This window comes from Sciurus vulgaris (assembly GCF_902686455.1).
Source record: "Sciurus vulgaris genome assembly, chromosome: 8".
Lineage (NCBI taxonomy): Eukaryota > Metazoa > Chordata > Mammalia > Rodentia > Sciuridae > Sciurus > Sciurus vulgaris.
Window position 1 is genome coordinate 30,125,203 of NC_136468.1, and position 22,980 is coordinate 30,148,182.

The window sequence follows — 22,980 nt, forward strand, 5'->3', positions numbered from 1 at the left end:
TTATTTGGTACGAGGGATAGAACTCAGGGGCACTATACCACCGGGCCAAATCTCCAGCCCTATTTTTGTATTTTATTTAGAGACAGGGTCTCACTAAGTTGCTTAGCACCTCGCTTTTGCTGAGGCTGGCTTTGAACTTGCGATCCTCCTACCTCAGCCTCTGAAGCCGCTGGGATTACAGGCATGCACCACTGCACCCAGCCTCTGTTGAATTTAATGGAGGAAATATTTGTATCATATTCTGATTAGGGCCAATGAAAAATATTTCTGGAAGGAACAGTAAAAGAGCACACGGGAAGAAAGGTGGGGGTGCGACTAGGTGGGTGGGAACCTGGTGCTGTACAAGAGTAAAATAATCAGGAAACGATGGAGGACCCCTCTGGCTCACTCAGAAGTCCCAGGAAACAGAGGCGTGGCAAACACAGGTGGTTTGTAGTGTTGTCAAGGTAAGTCCTGATGAGACAGCCGTTGTGCAGGAGCTGGAGTCCTATTCCTACTGGTGTTTGGGAGTCTGACACAGGCATAGGTTAAGGAGCCTCATGATTGGAAGTAAAAATGATGTTAAGCCCTTGCTGAGCTCAGACGTGGTGTCCTTGTTACTAGACTGTCCTTGACTCTTCCAAACAATGTTTTAAGCAATACATTCAATGTATCTGTCAAGATTCTCTTTGCAGTTTCTTTCGAAATGTGTTCTAGATGATACTAAGTAATAATAGGGCATTAGTTCCACTGCTTAGTCTACCCTAAAGATTTCTCTTCCATTTTAAAATGTGTGAGAACTTTGGATTTTTCCAAGAGAGAGGAATGGACAGTGAGGAATGGCTTGGTAATTCACCTTGAAGAGGAGAAGGGAGTTTTGAGAACATGCCAGTTTATATGCTTTTCTTTGCCTTCCCTGGAGCAGAAACTATAGGAAATTATAATATCCAATCACAAGTATTCCTATATTTAAAGCAAGTTGAGGGGGTATGATTTTTTAAATATCCATTAATAGAAACATTAAGAGAGCAAAAAGGCACATATATATTCCTTATGGAATTCTACAGGCACGCTTCTTGTGCTACTATATAGTTAGCACTTGGGATGGGTGTTTGTAGTCTCCCAGTTTTTCAATTTCGTTCCAAAGGAAAAAAGAAATTATCATACATGCAATGCGCAGAAGCCCTTGACAAACACTATCATCTGAGACTCTTCCAGAAAATTGGGCTTGTGTGGCATCTTTTTAGGTATTGCTAGGGACTGGGGCAGAACTGAGAAAGCCATCCATTCTGGTAGCAGGGTGGACCTGGGCACTACCATGGTGGCATGTGATGGGTAGGTCAGTGGGGACCTGGAATGTACTTCTGTGGAAGTGCTGGGGTGGGGGCAGCTTTCACAGGGGCAGAAACACACCTTTGAGGTTGTTACTCTTGTTAAAAGGTGTGGACATTATGTTAATCAATTGAGAAAAGGATATTGTTGATGGAAAATAAATGAGGTATTTCTAATGTCAACGATCTTGACTAGTACATAAGACTGTCAGTGCTAGAGAGGTTTTAAAACAAATACATTTTGAAAATTATAATTGTAAAAAGAAAAAAAATCTGACTTTCTATTTCCATTTCTTCATTTCCAGTTCATATAGGAATATCATGCCAGTTCGAAATAGATTAATTCTGTTGACATGACAGTGATCATTAACTGAGAGGGAGGAAAGAAGACTCATGAAAAGAATTTGTTCATGAAAGTCCAAAAGTTTCTTGCTAGATTTAAAAAATATTTATTAAATTTTTGAACACCAAAGTAACTAACTTCTAAAGACTGAGAGTGTAAAACAACTTCTGTAAGAATAATTCTGTAATTAGCTATTTAGTTTGGATCTATCCCAGTTATTGATTCTTGCTTTTATTTCTTGTGCTATGGGAGTCCTGTTAAGGAAGTCTGATCCTAAGCCAACATGTTGAAGATTTGAACTTACTTTTTCTTCTATAAGATGCAGGGTCTCTGGTCTGATTTCAAGGTCCTTCATTCATTGTGAGTTGATTTTTGTGCAGGCTGAGAGATAGGGGTTTAGTTTCATTCCATTGCATATGGATTTCCAGTTTTCCCAGCATCATTTGTTGAAGAGGCTATCTTTTCTCCATTGCATATTTTTTTGCACCTTTGTCTAATATGAGAAAATTGTATTTATTTGGGTTTGTGTCTGTGTCCTCTATTCTGTACCACTAATCCACCTATTTTGGTGCCAATACCATGCCGTTTTTGTTACTATTGCTTTGTAGTAGAGTTGAAGGTCTGGTATTGTGATACCCCCTGCTTCACTCTTCCTGCTAAGGATTGCTTTAGTTATTCTGGGTTTCTTATTCTTCCAGATGAATTTCATGATTGCTCGCTCTGTTTCTTTAAGGTATATCATTGGGATTTTAATTGGAATTGCATTGAATCTGTATAGCACTTTTGGTAGTATGGCCATTTTGACAATATTAGTTCTGCCTATCCAAGAACATGGGAGATCTTTCCATCTTCTAAGGTTTTCTTTAATTTCTTTCTTTAGTGTTCTGTAGTTCTCATTGTAGAGATCTTTCACCTCTTTTGTTAGATTGATTCTCAAGTATTTTATTTTTTTCGAAGCTATTGTGAATGGGGTATTTTTCCTAACTTCTGTTTCTGAGGATTCATCACTTATGTATAAAAATGCATTGGATTTATGAGCATTGATCTTATATCCTGCTACTTTACTGAATTCACTTATGAGTTCTAAAAGTTTTCTCGTGAAATTTCCGGGTTCCTTTAAATATATAATCATGTCATCAGCAAATAGGGATAGTTTGAGTTCTTTTTTCCTATTCATATCCCTTTAATTTTCTTGGTCTGTCTTGCTCTGCTAGAGTTTTGAGGATGATGTTGAATAGAAGTGGTGAAAGAGGGCATCCCTGCCTTGTTCCAGTTTTCAGGGGAAATGCTTTCAGTTTTTCACCATTTAGAATGATATTGGCCATGGGCTTAGCATAGATGGCCTTTACAATGTTAAGGAATGTTCCTACTATCCCTCTTTTTTCTAATGTTTTGAGCATGAAGGGATGCTGTATTTTATCAAATGCTTTTTCTGCATCTATTGAAATAATCATGTGATTTTTTACTTTAAGTCTGTTGATATGGTGAATTACATTTATTGATTTCCTGATGTTGAACCAACCTTGCATCCCTGGGATAAAACCCACTTGATCGTGGTGCACTATCTTTTTAATATATTTTTGTATGCAATTTGCTAAGATTTTGTTGAGAATTTTTGCATCAATATTCATTAAGGATATTTGTCTGAAATTTTCTTTCCTTGATGTGTCTCTATCTGGTTTAGGTATCAGGGCGATATTGGCTTCATAGAATGAGATTGGGAGGGTTCCCTCCTCTTCTATTTCATGGAGTACTTTGAGGAGTATTGGAATGAGTTCTTCTTTTAAGGTTTTGTAGAACTCGGCTGAGAACCCATCTGGTCCCGGACTTTTCTTTGTTGGTAGGCTTTTGATGACTTCTTCTATTTCATTACTTGAAATTGAACTGTTTAAATTGTGTATGTCCTCCTGGTTCAGTTTAGGTAATTCATATGTCTCTAGAAACCTGTTGATGTCTTCGAGATTTTCTATTTTGTTGGAGTATAGATTTTCAAAATAGCTTCTAATTATGTTTTGTATTTCACTCGTGTCTGTTGTGATATTTCCTTGTTCATTATGAATTTTAGTAATTTGGGTTTCCTCTCTGCTTCTCTTTGTTAGTGTGGCAAAGGATTTATCAATTTTGTTTATTTTTTCAAAGAACCAACTATTTATCTTGTCAAATTTTTCTATTGTTTCTTTTGTTTCAATTTCATTGATTCAGCTCTGATTTTAACTATTTGCTGTCCTCTACTACTTTTGGTGTTGCTCTGTTCTTCTTTTTCTAGGGCTTTCAGCTGTAGTGTTAGGTCATTTATTTGTTGATTTTTTTGTTCTTTTATTGAATGTGCTCCATGAAATAAATTTTCCTGTAAGTACTGCTTTCATAGTGTCCCAGAGATTTTGATATGATGTTTCTTTGTTCTCATTTACCTCTAAGAATTTTTTAAATTCCTTCCTGATGTCTTCTGTTATCCATTCATCATACAATACTGTATTATTTAATCTCCAGGTGCTGGAGTATATCTGTTTTTTACTCTGTCATTTATTTCTAATTTCAATCCATTATGATCTGATACAATACAAGGTAGTATCTCTATCTTCTTGTACTTGCTAACATTAGCTTTGTGGCATAATATATGGTCTATTTTAGAGAAGGATCCATGTGCTGCTGAGAAGAAGGTGTATTTGCTCTTTGTTGGATGGTATATTCTATATATGTCTATTAAGTCTAAATTATTGATTGTGTTATTGAGATCTGTGGTTTCTTTGTTCAATTTTTGTTTGGAGGATCTGTCCAGTGGTAAGAGAGGTGTGTTAAAATCACCTAGTATTATTGTGTTGTGGTCTATTTGATTTCTGGAATTGAGAAGGATTTGTTTGTCATATATGGATGAGCCACTATTTGGAGCATAAATATTTATGATTATTATGTCTTGCTGATTTATGCTTCCCTTAAGGAGTATGAAATGTCCTTCTTTATTCCTTCTAACTTTGGCTTGAAGTCCACAGTATCTGATATGAGAATGGATGCTCTGGATTTTTTGCTGTGTCCATGTGCATGGTATATTTTTTTCCCATCCTTTCACCTTTAGTCTGTGGGTATCTCTTTCTATGAGGTGAGTCTCTTGCAGGCAGCATATTGTTGGATCTTTCTTTTTAATCCAATCTGCCAGTTTATGTCTTTTGATTGATGAGTTCAGGCCATTAACCTTCAGGGTTATTATTGAGACATGATTTGTATTCCTGGTCATTTTGCTCATTTTTTTTTTAAACAACTTGGTTTCTCCTTTATTTGGTTGTTCGTTTAGGGTAGTTCCTCCCTTTGCTGGTTTACATCATTGTTTTTCATCTCTTCCTCATGGAATATTTTGCTGAGAATGTTCTGTAATGCTGGCTTTTCTTTTTGTAAATTATTTTAGCTTTGTTTATCATGGAAGGATTTTATTTCGTCTTCAAATCTGAAGGTAAGTTTTGCTGGGTATAAGATTCCTGGTTGGCATCCATTTTCTTTCAGAGCTTGAAAAATGTTGTTCCAGGCCCTTCTAGCTTTTAGGGCCTGGACTGTAAAATCTGCTGATATCCATATTGGTTTCCCCCTGAATGTAATTTGATTCTTTTCTTTTGCAGCCTTTAAAATTCTGTCTTTATTTTGTATGTTATGTATTTTCATTATAATGTGCCTTCGTATGGGTCTGTTGTAATTTTGTGTATTTGGAGTCCTATAAGCCTCTTGTAGTTGGTTTTCCATTTCATTCTTCAGATTTGGGAAATTTTCTGATATTATTTCATTGAATAGATTGTTCATTCCTTTGGTTTATATCTCTGTGCCTTCCTCAATCCCAATAATTCTTTAATTTGGTCTTTTAATGATATTCCATAATTTTTGTAGATTCTGTTCATGATTTCTTACCATCTTCTCTGTTTGGTCAACTTTGTTTTCAAGGTTAAATATTTTGTCTTCAATGTCTGAGGTTCTGTCTTCCAGGTGTTCTATCCTATTGGTTATGCTTTCTATGGAGTTTTTATTTGGTTTATTGTTTCCTTCATTTCAAGGATTTCTGTTTGGTTTTTTTTTCAATATCTCTAACTCTTTATTGAAATGATCTTTGCTCCCTGTATTTGTTTTTTTAACTGTCGATAGTGTCATCATTTAAAGCCTGCATTTGCTCTTTCATCTCCTTGTTTGCTTCCCTGATTGTTTTAATCATGTACATTCTGAACTCCCTTTCTGACATTTCTTCTGCCATGGTGTCATTGGATTTTATTGATATACCATCTAGGTTTGTTTGGGACATTTTCTTTCTTGTTTTCTCATATTGCTTAGGTATCTACCTCTCTCGTATTGAAACTCTGGGATATTGCATATTTCCTCTATTGACTAATATTGTCTCTGTAGATTTCCAATAACTCACCTCTTAGCCTTCAGTAGCCTGAAGTCTTGGAGGAACTTGATAATGCAGTGCTCCACTAGGAAGCTGTCCCTCTAGGGGTGGTGGCCTTCAGGTGGGGTATATCCCCTGTCAGTGGGCAGAGGCGCCTCCACTTCTTGACCGATGGTCAGTCAAAGGGGGACTAGACTGCAGACTGGGGCACGTCTGATCTGGGTCTGTGTCTCTGGTTCTATTACCCTGGTGGGTAAGCCTTGCCCAGCTTACCAGGTGGGGAAGTTTTGCTGGGCAGCTCTCCTCCAAGAAGTTCCCTTCGGTCCATAACTACCACCTGGACTGGGAAGCCCTCCTCTACAATGTTCCCAGGTCCTGGTTCCCAGACCTACTACCTGGGATGGGGGGCCTGGCCCTGCAAGGAATTTCCTTGATGAATGAAATTATTACATTTGCTGATGAATGGGTGGAACTGGAGAATATCATGCTAAGTGAAATAAGCCAGTCTCAAAAAACCAAAGGCAGAATGTTCTCTCTGATATGTGGATGCTTACCCACAATGAGGGAAGGAATGTTTAGAAGTTCATTGGTCTAGACAAAGGGGAATGAAGGGAAGGGAGGAGAGATAAGAATAGGAAAAGGTAGTAGAATGAATTAGGCATATCTTTTCTATGCTTATAGATGAATGCGTGACCAATAAAACTCTACATCATGTACCACCACACTGATGTGAGTCTAATTGGAACAAGTTACACTTATGTAAAACATGTCAAAATACACTCTACTATCTTGTATATCTAGAAATAACAAATTAAACAAAGAATAGCTGGAACAATCTTTTTTCAACTATAGTTAATTTTCTTTAAGAAAACTTAAAATGTATAGTTATCATTAAAGATGTATTCCTTTCTTTGTATGTATGTCATTGTTGCAATCATGTGTATGTATGAGAGACAAGGAGAGAGAGAGATTGTTTAATGACTAAATTGTAAATCCTGAGAAGGCAGGGTTGTTCCTTTTTTTCCCCCTGCTTATGATATGTCTCTATAACCTGATATATAGCCAAGACTCTATATCTCTTAATAATTGTTGAATGAATGAATGATTCATTTTTCCAGAAATTGATGTTGCTTATAAACATACTGGTGTTGGCAGATGATGGTAATTATTAGTATATACTGAGAGTGATGATGATGGTAAGTAATGTGAAAGTGAAAGCTAGGGCAGTAAAACAAAAATTAAAACAAACAAAACAAAACAAACCTTAGGAAAGAGCTTTGAGTGGATACTTATCTACCTAAATGGAAAGTTTCTTTTGAATGAACCATGGCATGTGATCATTGACCCCACTGGTAGTCTGTCTCATAAGAGTAACAAACCCTAGGCTTTGCAATAGGGTGGTCCTGTGAAATAAGGGACTTTGACCTGAATTCCTTACTTAACCACTACCATGGTCTCTTTGGTTTTTCCATGATCTCCATTGAGTTGTCTAGGTCATAGGAGTGTTCAGTTCTACAAAATCAAATTCCTGACACTATTTGGATTTGATACGTAAGAATGAGAAAAGAGAAGGACTTATGGTTGAAATGACTTTGCCCGATGTGTTAGTCAGTTTTCCATGACTATAAAAATACCTGAGACAATCAGTTTATAAAGAAGAAAGGTTGCTGAATGTTTTGGAGGTTTCAATTCATAGTTTGTGCTATTGGTTTTGGGCCTGTGGCAAGGCAGCACATCATAGCAAGAGCACATGAGAGAGTAAATGACTTCACAGTGCTTAAGAAGCAGAGAAAGAAGACAGAAGAAGAGACTGAGGTCCCACAATTCCCTTTGAGGACATGCCCCTAGTGGCCTAAGACCTCCCACTAGGCTCCACCTCTTAAAGTTCCTAGCACCTCCCAAAAGTGCCAAATTGGGTCCAAACCTTTTTCACACCTGGGCCTTTGGGGGACATTTCAGTTCTAAATTTTAGCACCCAACATTAGCAACATGTTAATACAAGTAAGTCATAAAGTACTGGTGATCTCGATATGATATTTGTTTTATAAACTGTCAAATAAGGTCAAATTTTCTATAAAATGTTTAATTAAAATTAACTGAATTGTATTTAATGCCAAATAGGAAAGGAGACAATATATTTCTATGCAAAATTAGAGTTAAAAAATACCTTCCAAATGTAGTGTGCTTTGTTCAAAATTACTAAATCATTACCTTTCAAGCATTTGCTCACAGTCTGTAACAACCTACTGCAGACATCCATGATAATAATGATGTCAGTAACAATAGCCAGCATTCAAATAGTGCTTACATATTTCTGTGTACTTTATATATTTATTCAGTCAGCACAACAAATCCTATCAAAATAGGAATGATTTCCACGCTGCAGATGAGGAAACAGAAGCACTGAGAGGTTAGCTAACTTGTCCCAGTTTATACCAGTAAGTACCAGCTCTAGAACTGAGACCTAGGCAGGCTGATTCCCAGAGTCTGTCCATTTGAATGTATATGGTACTGCCTCAGAAACAACAATTTTCTGAAACAGTGTTTGCCACTATGGATGTCCTCTGATGTTTTCTATTTAATCCAAATCTGCTTGTTCCACTTTCTATTTAGAGAATTTGGTGTCACCAAAGAGGTAGCGACCCAGAGTTTGAAAAAAAGATAAAAAATGACACACACACATATGTTATATATACACATGAATAATTATATCCATATCCCAATGTTTTATACACACACACACACACACACACACACACACACACACACACACACACATATATATCCCAATGGAGTTAACATGTTTTTAAAATAAAGATGATATTTACTTCTGGGGTTAAATCCTTATGTGCTTTTCTTAAAGAATTGTTGATGTTACCATTTTGGAAATCTTAAATTAGGGTTTTACTATAACTCACTTGTAAGCCATCTCAATATTTTATATTGCATTAGTCAGGGTTCTCCTGAGAAACAGGCCTACTTATATAATAGGTAGATTTATTATAAGAAATCAGTTCACATGATTATGGAGGCTGGCCACTCTACAACCTGCAAGCCAATGTCCTAGGTCGAGTCTGAAGAAGAGCAGGCTGCATAGACATAGGGAGAGCTGGAGTCTAGTTCACAGGCTGTCAGGCAGGAGAGTTCTTACTTGGGGGAAGGATCAACCTTTTGTTCTAGTCAGAACTTCAGTTGATTGGATGAGACCCATCCACCTTACGGAGGGCAATCTGCTTTACTCAGTCTATTGATTTAAATGTTAATCAAATCCAAAAATACCCTTATAGAAACTCTCAGAATGCTGATTTATCAAATATCTAGAAACCCTGAGGTCTCATCAAGTTGACATAAAATTAACATCACATAAGTGGAGATCTGAGAAAAATTCCCGGGAGAGCATTATTGCCTTTCTGATAAGAATAGTGTCCCTGAGGTATGATTTAATTTGAATACTGCTCCTCTATAGGGTTTTGGTCCTCTTATCTTAATTTTCTAATGTCTAAGATTACTAGACAAATACGGATGCCCAATTGGTCTTTTCCCTCTTGTGAGTGAAATAATTTTGATTAGCATTTAGTTCAGTGATGTTATTGCCAGGCATATGGGTGCTTGAACTTTCTGATTAAATGAATAGTAAAGTCATGGGCATTGGTAAAGATCAGCAGACTGAATTTGGACACAATGGCATGTAAAGTAAAAAGATGAAATCTAAGATATGTAGAAACTCCAGATTCTATTTGGAGAAGAGACTGAATGTTTTAGTGGTCACTAGTTCATCTGTAATCCATGCAGAGATCATCAAATATAGTAAGCAGTAGTGTTATTCATTTATTGCAATAATTTTAAATACAATGATTGGTGAAAGGCAGCCAGTTCTTAGATGTTGTCGATCACCTTGATCATGTGCACGTTTCACTTTTACATACAAATAAATACTTCATTCCCTTGGATTCAATTTTGAAATTATCAATATAATTGAAGAAAATAAACACAAATGTGAGCAAATTTTGAATATAGGTAAAATGGCACAAAGTATTAATTTTAAAGTCCCATAGATTTCTTTTCCATAGCAGCTGTGATGATATTTTCTTCTTTAAAATTAAGTAAAAACAAGATTGCATTAGTTGAACTTAATATATTGAATTATCCATGTGAGAAATACTGTAGTTGTTTATGGTGGAAAACTCTGTTTTTAACTGATAAATTTGTTTAGGTTTTATCTGCTGATCTTACAGAAAAGATTCCTGCTTTCCCACATAAATTTTAAAATAGTTCTTCTTTTTGCAGTGCTTGTACTTTGTAAAGCTTGTACCTCCCTGACAATTAGATGCAGACCTCATGATAAAAAGTCATCCCAAGAGTTTTTAGCTAATATGATTTAATTTTTTACTAAAGTTTTATACACGTATTTCATTTCACCACCTTTCCCTCTTTTGTCATTAAGACAACAAAATATTTTAAACCAACACTAAATCTTTATTAAACCTCAACTTCCTCATTTGTAAAATGGCAGTAAAAATCCTTAAGAGAGTCCTACTGTGGCCCCGAGGATAAGATGATAGTTGCTAACAAGTTTTTGAAAGAATTGAACACCATATGCTTACTAAGGCAATATTTAGGCATTATAGTGATTCTATTAAGGCAAAATTAGCATACTGGAAGAAATATACAGCTTACTGTAGGTTAGGGTCATGAACTGAGACTAGTAATGTAGTTCACACAAAATAAACAGAAGTTTGGTAAAAAATGAGTTGTGTGCTTCTGAAATCTTATGAATGGCATTTGCTTTTAAAAAATGAACATAATTTAATTATTTCCTCAAGTAAAATAGTAATCTTTAAAAAATTTTAATTAGAAGAAAAAAATTGCTTTTCAAACTTATTTTGACATACAGCTACAGGATATTCAGTACCTGATGGAGAACATCTGGGCCTCACAGTCAGTTCTCAGTGCCTGGGACGATATCAATGATCTGGTCATGGTCAGGTGGAATAAGTCCCTGGAGTGGTCCCCCTGGAACTGCATTCTTCTCACCAAAGATGAAGCAGTTGCTCATCTCAAACTAACCAGTATTGAAGAGGTAAGACTTTGTACTTTATTTGGGAAGTTAATTGAGTCATTGGAATTATTGGAGGTAACTTGATGGCCTTTAAATACATTCCATGAATGATTTAAATACTTCCCCATTGGAATTAAGAAACAATTTATAGATTAACAGTAACAAAACATGTGGATAGTATGTAAGACAGAGGTTAAAATAACTGGATTATATTCATTGTGTACATGTACAAATATGTAGAAATGAATTCCACTATTGTGTATAATCATACTATACCAGTAAAAATATATATTTTTTAGATTACAAAAGGAAGCTAGAACATGTAAAAGGTAAAGATAGGCGATTTGAATGTAAAAGTACCTCAACATGATGCCACTGCCTTCTGACAGCAAGTTCAAACACATTAACTCCACAATTAGTTCCATGAAGGTGAAGGTTTTGTCTCATTTATTTGCATCTGTGCTCTAATACCCACAATTGTGCCCATCACTGGCTAGGAGTTTAATAAGTAATTATTGAAAAAATAAGTAAATAATACTACCATAAAGGTATTATGGAACCCGGCATCTGTCCCTTGATTGATTAATAATCATCACAAGGCTGCCTAAAAATACACCCAATTGTCAAATGTATTTTGTTCATAATTTTGTACTTTAGATGGCAATCATACTGATGGGGTTCCTGTTTTCATTTGCTTCCAACTAACTAGGAGTGGAGGAAGCACTGCAAAAATTAAAGACCATTTAGTTTCAATAACTTACAAGATGCAATCTGTAAAACATTTTGATGAACAAAATGGAGGGGCCCCTGAAGAGTTCCTAAAAAGCTCCATTACACTACAGAAGCCCAGCATCCCTAAGGCTGGTGCTGATTCTCTGCCTTCAGTTGGTTACATTGCTGCACCTTTAATTCCATGCATGACATCACTAAAGGAAACTAAAGAAATGATGTCAAATAATTATTTAGAATAGTGCTATTCCCTGCCTGTTGGTTTTTGAGAGTTGGGTAGGGAGAGAGTATAAGAGGAGAAGCTAGTTAAATTTTTAGCTTTTTTTCAATAATTTCTCAGTTTTAAGAATTCAGGCTAAGAAAAAATTCACTCTAGGGATGAAAGGAAGGGCAGCAAGAAGTTGAAACTGCATTAAATGTTATATTTAGTAAACTAAGCTGCCTCATAAATATTTAATCACTGGAAGCATAGCCAATACTAGCAATATCATTTCATCTAGGACCCCCAATGAGATTGAAGTTCATTCCCAGAGCTGATATTCCAGTGCTTCTTCAATTAATCCACACAACTCCCTTTGTGTATTTAATGAAATTATTTGCAGTATCAAATTAAATGTTCTATTCACAAGCATTTCTAATTTCAGGATGCCAATCTTTCTGAATTTCTGGAAGTGAAGCAAAAGTTTTCAACCAGACAAACTAAAAAATGCTTGCCTTTTTCATGGTTTGGGCTGGCATAATCTTTTAATAGTAATATTTGGTCTAGTTAAAGAATACTGTATGCTTTACATCAAGTTAAAGAATTTCCAGAATTTCCTTAATGCACAGAGATATTTGCTTTCTCAAGAAGTAAAAAATACTTATAATTTAAAATACTCTTGACTCCTGCAATCTCACAAGTTATAGGAAAGGCAGGAAGAAAGATTTCTGTTCTGTGAACCTGAGGGTGGCAGATGGATCTCTCAAAGTGTGCACATTGGCCAGGGTGGGAATGATTGTGGATGAAAAATCAGCAGTTCTGACCCAGTTCTTCTCCAGTTTTTTCACTAACAACCTGCCCTCTTTACTTCCTGAATTTTTAGATTAGCTAAAAATGTGGAATCTGTAAAAAGAATGAAAGCAGCCCCATCTTTGAGTTCTGGAGTTTTCCTTTATGAGTTAGATTTGGTCAAGGTTGCTAATTCTTGATGCCCCAGTTTTCTCATCTATAAAAAGGAGATAATGTTATCTCATCATAGGGAAGTTTTGATAACTGAATAGCTTTCTGTTTAAGTTCTCAGCTGAGTGTTGGGCGTGAATCACCTTGGGTAGTAACTATGTATATGAAAGTACTTTGAAAATTTTTGATTCATTTTATTTTTAATTATAATCAGAGCAATGCATTATTGGTTTAAAAATATGAACAGGTTAAAATAATATAAAGAATAAAAGTCTCCTGATACCTATCCTTATTTGTACATTCCATAGAGAACTTCTATTTCTTATACATAACTTAATGAAATCTTTCTAGAATTGTCTATGTGTGAGTATATGCGTGTGTATATGTATATACATATATGTATATGTAAACATATATACATATATTTACGTATACTTTTAAGTTAACGTATATATATATACAGTTTCATTTATGTAAAAATTGCTATGTAACTTGTTTTGGGGGGTTGGCTTAACAATAGATAGTGGACATCTTTCCATATTATTTTTTTAAGAGTAACTTGATATTTCCTTGAATGTGTATTCCTTAATATACTTAGCCCATTTTTATTACTTTTTATATTTATAAAGGACACTTTGAAGTCTGCAAGATTTTGTGAAAGTATACATTAATCTAGCATAACAGAAATGTTTCAGTTTTCCTTGGATGAAATATGGACAAAAATTGAAACAAAATTAGATTAGTAACAAGGACAAGTATTTATCTACTAAATTTTTCTGTAAAAAGGAAACTTTAAAATAAGCTGGGATATTCCTGTCTAAAACTTGCATAGGAATATCAGCCATAGCATATCCTACTGTCATGTATAACTAAAAAGAACCAATTTAAAAAAATGAATACAAATCCATTGACTCTTTTTCCCCAGGGCTGACTTTACCTTAGATTTGACCCCATAAAGAAATATTTAGTGGGGTAATTTCTTACTCTCAGAAAATAATATACAGGTGATTCAGTTGAAAAGGGATCTGATTAAGAGTTATAAAGAGAATAGATGAAGTTTATTAATTTAATCAGAATTTACTTTTGAATGTGTCAAATACTATGCAAAGTGCATACAGAAAAATGAAGAAATATAATGAATGTAATTCTTCATTGTTTTGGATGCTGTCAGGTTTAGCCCTAACAAGAGAATGAGCAATTTATCATGACTTGTCGAATGTGAATCTAATTTCCTTTATGTAACAAGGTCAGAGGTTGGCAGTCCTGGACCAGTGTGTCCTGGACAGTGCTCTTAGAAACCTAGGTCCTCTGAATTCTCCAAGCCAGCTTCAACCTTTGGTTTTCATTCTCATGCTTGTGGACTCTTGGTCATAAATTGGCATAAATTACATTATATCTGTCCCCAGGAATGGTCAAGGGCTAGATGTGCTTAATACATAAGTCTTCTTACTCTTAAAAACCTTTAAAAAGCTTTTCTGAAACCTTCTGTGTGTGTGTGTGTGTGTGTGTGTGTGTGTGTGTGTAAATTCGTTACATGTTACATGGCATTCCCTAGTTAGAAAACATCAGAAAGCTGGGAACCCATGTAAAACCAAGCCTGTACATACAAATGGAAAAGAGAATGAATATTAGTTTGGTAACTTGCAGTGGATGGAACTTGAGAGGTCAGAAGAACAACTAGGGAAGGCTCCCAGGTTGAAGCATCATAGGGACTGAGCCCTGAAAGAGAACACACAGTGAGAGAAAACAGACAACAAACCAACCTGTATTCTGTGAAGAATGAACTGCTAAGCAAAGACACTGAGACATAGCAACGTTTTTTACCTGATGATGAATATCTGTGGCGACTTTTAATAGAATTAAATTTTCTTTTCTTTTCAGGGATACGAACCTGTATTTATCCACAAGATCAAACACAAACATATCCTGGCTAAGAACTACTTTTCTCATATTCCAGTGTTGGCCTCATATGTACTTAATCATGGCGAAATGAATGAGATCAGACGTAAATATTACATAGATACATCACCTAAAATTATAGAAGCCAAGGGGCCTCATTCTTAGAAGATCCAGAAATATTTGTTTGATGATAAACTTTGGTGTCCACTGCTAAAGAGAGTAATACAGAAGTCACATGATATGGAAATGGAATTTTACCTTTTTATTAATTTTAATTGTTTTGATTTTCATAGTATGCTGAATTGTATGAAGAAAAAATCTCTATAAATGTCTCATTGTTAGGCAGTTAGTATTAAACTGAACTGTGATTTTGTTACTGAATTAATAGTTTAAAGAGAAACTTTCATTTTGAATTTTTTCACACTAAGTTTTTTTAAAAAATGTAAATACTTTAGAGTTGAAATACAACATCCAAACAAAAAGTGGGCCTAACGTTTAATGCAAATAGTTTACTTTAGATAAAATACAATTGTAGGAGAGTAGTTAGAGAATTCTCTTTCTTGAAAATCTTTATAAGTGGGATAAAGACCATATTTCAACATAGGAATTCTTTGTCTTTTATTATCCACTTTTATCTTTTATAATTCCAGTAAATCAACTAGAACTATTTGTAAACACATAAACAAGAATCTGCATTTTATGTGAGTAAACAAGGCAAACAGTGGAGCTATTATCCCATGAGAAAAATAACACCCCTTGGGGCAATGGTGAGACTCTGGGGAGAGCAGATGTGACGGAGTCAGCCCCACAACCCCTTCTCCAGAAAACCAGAAGAATGACCAGGACCACATGTTTGTCAGGCTCTACGAAGATGTGCAGTGGTAGATCAGTCAGTTTTAGCAGGGAAGAGATGGCACCCTCGAAGTAGCATCACTGGAGAAGAGGACCTGTTACATGATGTGGCTGGAATGTAGGGACACAGTGCCAGAACCCAGGGCCAGCCTGAAATGCGCAGTATCTACTCCTTCTCTCAGAGGAACTCCAGAGGGAGGAACCTGGGAACTCGGAAAGAGAGTGCCCACGAAGAAGGCTTTGGAGAGGACCAGCGACAGGCCGTCAAGGGCACAGCCAGCCCTGATGATCTCCTGGAGGAAGAAAGAAATAGCCCATTTGTCACTTTCCTTCCTCCAGTCTGCCTGGGTGTCCCCTGTGCAGAACCCAAGAGGAGAGCAGGAGGAGGAGTGGAGAGCAGTCACATGACTTCAGGGCAATGAGCACGTGACTAAAGGGATGGAGTAGATCTGGAGGGTGGAGAGAAACTATCAACACAGAGAGGGAACTAAGAACGAAGGTCTGTAGTTCAAACGGCAACATTTCACTCACAATTTTAGAAAAATGTATAATTTCCTCCTAATTCTAATCATCAATTAATGAGGCTGTTCTTTCAAGTGAAGTGATCAAGAATTTCAACCTAAGTATTTGTTCTGTATGAACATTTGATAACAGTTTAGCAACACATTTTCTAGAATGTTTACACATTTTCTAAGCGAAGCACATTGCATAACAATTGTTAAAGAAATAAACATCCAAGAGGAAAGTGATATAACACTGTCATTTTTATAGACAATCCAGATATTCTGGGAACTTTCTAAACAACATATCACAGAGGGGACTAGATTGGGGACATTTTTCTGTTTGTTCTAAATTATACATGATAGTAGAATGCATTTGACACATCATACATAAATGGAGTATGATTTCTCATTGTTCTGATTGTATATGATGTAGAATCACCCCTTTGCCCCCTCCCCTCCCTGCATTCCCCTCTGTCTAATCCAAACTATAACCCCCACCTCGCTGATTGTGAATTAACATCTGCATATCAGAGAAAACATTCGTTCTTTGGTTCTTTGGGATTGGCTTATTTCACTTAGTGTGAAATAGCTCCATCTATTTACTGGCAAATGCCATAATAGATTGGAGACATTTTGATCACTGATAAAATGGCAACAATGTACCAGACATATGCAAGTTTACACTGGAATGATGAGATTTTCCTATGGGAGAGCGAGAATTTCACAACTCTAAGAAGTAAGGGCTGGGAAAGTAGTGAGGGGGAAATAGACAGATGGGTTAATAAAGGATTTAAGAATTCCCCTATTGACCCATGGGTGAAGCTGTTGACAGCAGCACAAGAGCAGAAGACTGGACTAAGACCCATAGGACTGAACAGGAGATTTGAGGCCTGAGAGAAAGAAAGAGGCTGGGTGTTTATTCCCCTGGCTTCTCCTGTCTGTTTGTTACTTGATCTGTCATTGGTGGCTGCTTTTCTCTGCCCAAGACCATGGATCCAGCTGGGTGACCATCCCTCCCTCTCTTCAACTCTTTTTGCATTCTGGAAATCATTCTTTCCCTTTCCTCCTTTAGTTCACAAGTGAGTGTCTTTCTTTTTGTAGCTAGTTTACTTTTTCTTGCTTGTTTCCTTAAATAGTGTCTTCTCCTCTGTAAACAGTCCTATTATTAAAATGCTTCTCAAATTAAACAGTCTGAGTGTGCCAACTGATTCCTGCTAGATCCTGACCAAAGCAGAAATGGGTCCCAGGAAACCGATCTTAAAATGGAATCTTAGGCTTGGATTGCTCACATATTTGAGGAACATATGGGCATCCTCCTTGCTGGCGGGGGGATAATGATAATAATGCAGCATGTGTTAGCATCGTGGTTTCAAATTGTCGTCAGTGGTGGCACAGCATGGGGTGCAGATGGAGAATAGAGCACAAGGAGCTCCAGTGTTTGAGGCCTAGGCTACAGATCCAGCAGTTTTCTGGGTCTCAAGCTAACGTGTTAAGTTCTGAGTTCTAGGTAAGAACATAAATTTGGCCTGACGTAATCTCTTACTTCATTCTTTTTGGTCTAATATCCTTAGGATATACTCTTATACTTACTCTCCTGACTCTTGATAAAAATTGCCAAGATGTTAAAGCTCTTCCAGTGTACAGCTAATTCAGACCAGACCACAGCTTGATCGTCCTCACCAGTATCCTTACTGTAGTACGAGATTTAATAGGAGGGCATATTTAATTGACATTACAGCTCTGCAAACCTTATAGTCTGCAGACTTAATCACCAGTCACACCTGCCCTACATATACAGAAAATAAGGAATTTCTTTACAGTTGTTGCAAAGACTTTCTGATTTCTTTTATCGGGGCTTTAAAATGATCATCCAAGGCTTTCGACTTATTCTTTTCTATTTGAATCCTCTTTAAGGTAAGAAATACTCATTCCTTGCCACACTCTTTGTCATCAAAGTGACTAAGTGTTTGAAATATTTGATCTCCTTGTGCTCTATTCTCCATCTGCACCCCATACGGTGCTACTGCTTGTGATAATTTGAGTAACCATGGTGCTACCACATGCTACATATTTTTATTATACCCCACCCCCAACAAGGAGATTGTCCATATACAGAACTTGGAACACTTACACCTTGCTTCTGGGAATTCAAAATGGTGCAGTTGCTGTGGAAAATATTGTGAAATTTCTTCAAAAATTGAAGCAGAACTATCATATTATCCAACAGTCTAATTTCTGGGTATTTATCAAAAAAATTGATTTCAAAGAGATTGGCACTCTCATGTTCACTGCAACATTATTCCTAAAAGCCACGATAAGGAAACAATTTGAATGTTTATCAATGAATGAATAGATTTTTTTAAAAAGTTGTACATACATATAATGGAATACTATTCAGCCTTAGCAAAGAAATCCTGCAGCAGTTGACAATATGTATGAACCTTGAGGACATTATGCTCAGTGAAATCAGACAAGACAAAGATGGGATGGTTCATTTACATGAGGTATCTGAAAGAGTTAAAGGAGCAAAGAACAGAAGTTGGGTGCCGCCAGCTGGTGGAGAAAGGGGAAACTGAAGGTGCTAATCAATGGGTATAAAATTTCATTTATGCAACTTATTTATGTAAGTTCCAGAGATCTACTGTACAACATGGTGTCTGCAGATAATGACACTATATTTATTGTACACTAAAAAATGTTAACAGGGTAAATCTCAAGTGTTCTTACCACACTAAAACAAACAAAAAACGTCCAAGAGGCACTGGATTGATCCTCTTGGAATTTATCACAATGATAATTTATAATATTGATAATCAGACGATCTATAGGAATGAAATGAGCTGCTGTTTTAGTTTCTTAGGGTCATTATAACAAGCTATGATTAACTTAGCTTAAAATAACAGAATGTATTTTCTCACAGTTGTAGAGGCCACCAGTCTGAAATCAAGGTGTTGGCAGAGCTACATTTCCCTTGGAACCATCCTGGGAAGGTCCCCTGTGTCTAACAGCTTCTGGTGGCTCGCACTGTTGCTTGCTTCTTGAGGTTCATTGTTCTAATCTCTGCCTCTGTAAGCATATTGCCTCCTTCTACTCAAGAGATTCAGAGCCCACCTAGCTAATGATGTCATATCAAGGTCTTCAACTAAGTTCTATCTGTGAAGACTCTATCCAAAGTAAAGGCATTCACAGGATACTGGTTCTAGGACCCATAAATATCTTTGTAGGGACCACTATTCAACCCACTACTACATCCTACTATGGTTCTATTTTACATACATAGCATAAAAAAGAAATTCTAGCTCTGGAGGATGAAAAATCATGTACTGAATGGAGGGCTTCTGAATGGAGGGAGAAGTTGGTTTCTGCACACTTACAGATGCTTACTGTGAATGTTCCTACAAGCCACCTCCAGGGCTTTATACCGGGGACAGTGCTCTGGGGAAAGACAAATACCCAGACCTTATGAGGGTTCTTGGATACTATCTTTGAAATGGACTCTGATCTCCAGAGATTCAAAACATCCTTAGGGTCCACTGGAAAGAGTAGGGGTCTATGACATCTAGTGAATAGATTAGTTCTTGGTCTAAATACATTCAGTAATCGGTACATCATAATCATAGACTTATCCTGTGTTCATTTCCCCACTCCAAGAAAACATGGTGGGGAATGTATACTTTTTTACTGGCAATATTGTATACATTTTCTGACCCCTGTGTGAGGGTTCCTCCTATAATAGTAGAGAAAAATGAAAGCCCTTGAAACTGCCTCAATCTCCTCTTCTCACAGAAAGAATAAACAAAAATAATACACCATGTGTTAGGGAACTGATGCCATCAAATGCTGAAAGGTAATGATTCCCACCACATTCCCATTTAGCTCTGCCTTAGGCAGGTGTCAATCCTATTTAAGCCTCTAAGGAAAGCTGCAGTGTATCATAACGTTAATCAGATGATGATACCAATTGCAATTGTGGTCACAGGTGTGGCATCTTTATTGAAGCAAGTTTATACATTTCCATCACTTGACACATACCTACTGAAATACTGTTTTCCATTAACAAAATCACATTTATTTAGCCTCACAAAGCAGAGACAGCAGTGAATCTTCATTGCTTTACTTCAGGTCTTTCAACTCTTCTGTTCTCCCTCACAATCCAGAGGAACCCTGGTAGTCTTGCTGTGACACAGAATATCATGCTGGTTCATTACATGGATGTTATTTATACATTGATCTTAGGAAGCCTGAATTAGCATGTACCCTTCAAATCTTAGTAAGACATGTGCATGCTAAAGCGTGGGAGACAAATCCTGTGAGAGCTGAGAAACCCACCACCCTGGCTAGAGTGATGAATTTCAATTTCTAGGAAGAAATCAAGTGGATACCACACAGAGTGGACATGGAGAAATATGTATGGAACTCATGAAACTCAATATTCCTTGGGGGGCTTTGAAAACTTCTTTGTCCCAAAGCAAAGGTTAATGGAGAGCTACAGCAATCAAATAAGGCAAGAAGAATGAGGACTTGACCTTTCAGAAGTGAAGATTTTGATTCCAACATGAGGTAAAAAATTCTGACCAACTTTGGTTGACTGATCCAACTAAAACTTTGGAACCAATTATAGAAAAGAAGGCCCTAGTAGTTTTGTCTACTTTCTCTTTGCTTGGTCTATGTATATGCTAATCATTTTCTTTTTCTCTTTCTTCCCATTACTACTTTATATATAAGTTCCTGCAGATTAAATTTAAAATTCATTCTTTAGATAACAGAATTCAGGCAGGTGGTGAATTTGTCAAGTAATATAACTAATGATAAATACAATAACTGTTAGAACTATGAATCTCAATTTGGGAGAAAAGGTAAGAACATCATTTATGTGCTGGACAGCCTGTATTGTTAGGAAGCATAGGAAATTCAAGTGTAGGTGGAAGGTTGCATATAGGAGCTGAGAAGTCAGAGGTGTCAACTGGACCAGTTGTCATCTTCTAGTGTCTCTACTCCAAAACCATCCTTCTTTTCCTTGGTGTGATATTGAAGCTAGATCCTGTAAGTAATTTTTCTTTGTCAGCTGGGACCATGTTAAGTATTGTCGGTGGATGCAACTGGAGGTACAATATAGTGAGGGACTAATTTTCTTTTTTCCCGTGTAGTTTGTCATGCTGGTTTTTATAGTGCATGGTGAAGAGCAATGAGAAGAACACCCAGTGGTACACACCTTCCAGAAAATTTTTCCAGCACCTCCATGGGTGGATGGAACAAACTGGTGGCATTCATTCTCCCAGTGGGTGGCTTCCTAGGAAATCTTGGTAGCAGCCTGGAGGACACTTTCCTGAGACCACTTTGCCAATACCAGGTTGCAGCACCATAGCAGACTTCTGTACCACAACTATATCCTTTCCAATAAGGCCTGAATCTCAGCCGCAAGTGGGACATCCTTCCAAATTGTTTCCCCCTAAGATGATCTGCCTCCACCTTAGAGATCGCAGTGACTACCTATGTCTGGTATTGTTTAGAGTTCTCTTGTAGTAGCCAATCTTCATATCTCTTAATGTTTATATAAGCTTTATATTAAAAATTCTCTGTTTGAGGAATCTCCATACTGCTTTCCAGAGTGATGGCAACAACTTGCAGTCCCACCAGCAATGTATGAGTGTACCTTTTGTCCCACATCCTCGCCAACATTTATTGTTGCTTGTGTTCTTGATAATTGCCATTCTGTCTGGAGTGAGATGAAATCTCAGTGTAGTTTTAATTTGCATTCCTCTAAGTGCTAGAGATGTTGAACATTTTTTCATATATTTGTTGACCATTTCTTCTTCTGCGAAGTATCTGTTCAGTTCCTTTGCCCATTTATTGATTGGGTTATTTGTTTTTTGGGGTGTTAACTTTTTTGAGTTCTTCATATACCTTGGAGATTACTGCTTTATCTGAGGTGCAGGTGGCAAAGATTTTCTCCCATTCTGTAGGCTCTTTCTTCACATTCTTGATCATTTCCTTTGCTGTGATGAAGCTTTTTAGTTTTATACCATCCCATTATTATTTCTTGATTTTACTTCATATGCTTTAGTAGTCTTATTGAGGAATTCAGTTCCTAAACTGACAAGATGCCATTTGACTCAGTTATCCCACTCCTCAGCATATACCCAAAGGACTTAAAATCAGCATACTATAATGATGTGGCCTCATCAATGTTTATAGCAGCTCAAATCGCAATAGCTAAGCTGTGGAACCAATAAGTGCCCTTCAACAGATGAATGGATAAAGAGAATATGGTACACATACACAATGGAATATTACTTAGCCATAAATAAGAATGAAATTGTGGCATTTGCTGGTAAATGGATGGAACTGGAGACTATTATGCTAAGTGAAATAAGCCAATACCTAAGAACCGAAGGCTGAATATCTTTCTGATATGTGGATAACTCACAATAAGAAGGTGGGGGAAATAATAAAAGTTCATTGGATTAGACAAAGGGGAATGAAGGGAAGGAAGAGGGGATGGGAATTGGAAAGACAGTAGAATGAACTGGACGTAAGTTCCCTATGTTATTATATGAATACATTACCAGTGTAACTCCACATCATGTACAAACACAAAAAGGGGAAGTTATACTCCATGTATGTATGATATGCCAAAACATATCCTACTGTCATGTATATATAAAAAGAACAAATAAAAAATTTAAAGAAATTTTGTTTGAATGACAGGGAGCTGCCTATTGCTTTATCATTGCTATATTGACTGGACATTGATAGAGCAGGG

At 36.7% G+C, this 22,980-nt stretch overlaps 1 protein-coding gene across 2 annotated transcripts in view; it reads left to right on the plus strand.

Moving 5' to 3' along the window:
* The window catches only part of IQUB (IQ motif and ubiquitin domain containing), a 208,667-nt gene that overhangs the window by 77,881 nt on the left and 107,806 nt on the right, over positions 1–22,980 (plus strand). Inside the window, exons 12-13 of one of the 2 annotated variants that reach the window (XM_079149846.1) lie at positions 10,911–11,096; positions 14,845–18,300. The exons of the other annotated variant lie outside the window; for it this stretch is intronic. Coding sequence (XP_079005972.1) covers positions 10,911–11,096; positions 14,845–15,027 — 369 coding nt within the window. The 3' untranslated portion in view covers positions 15,028–18,300. Of the gene's footprint in view, positions 1–10,910; positions 11,097–14,844; positions 18,301–22,980 lie in introns of those variants that run through there. 2 annotated transcript variants of the gene reach the window in all.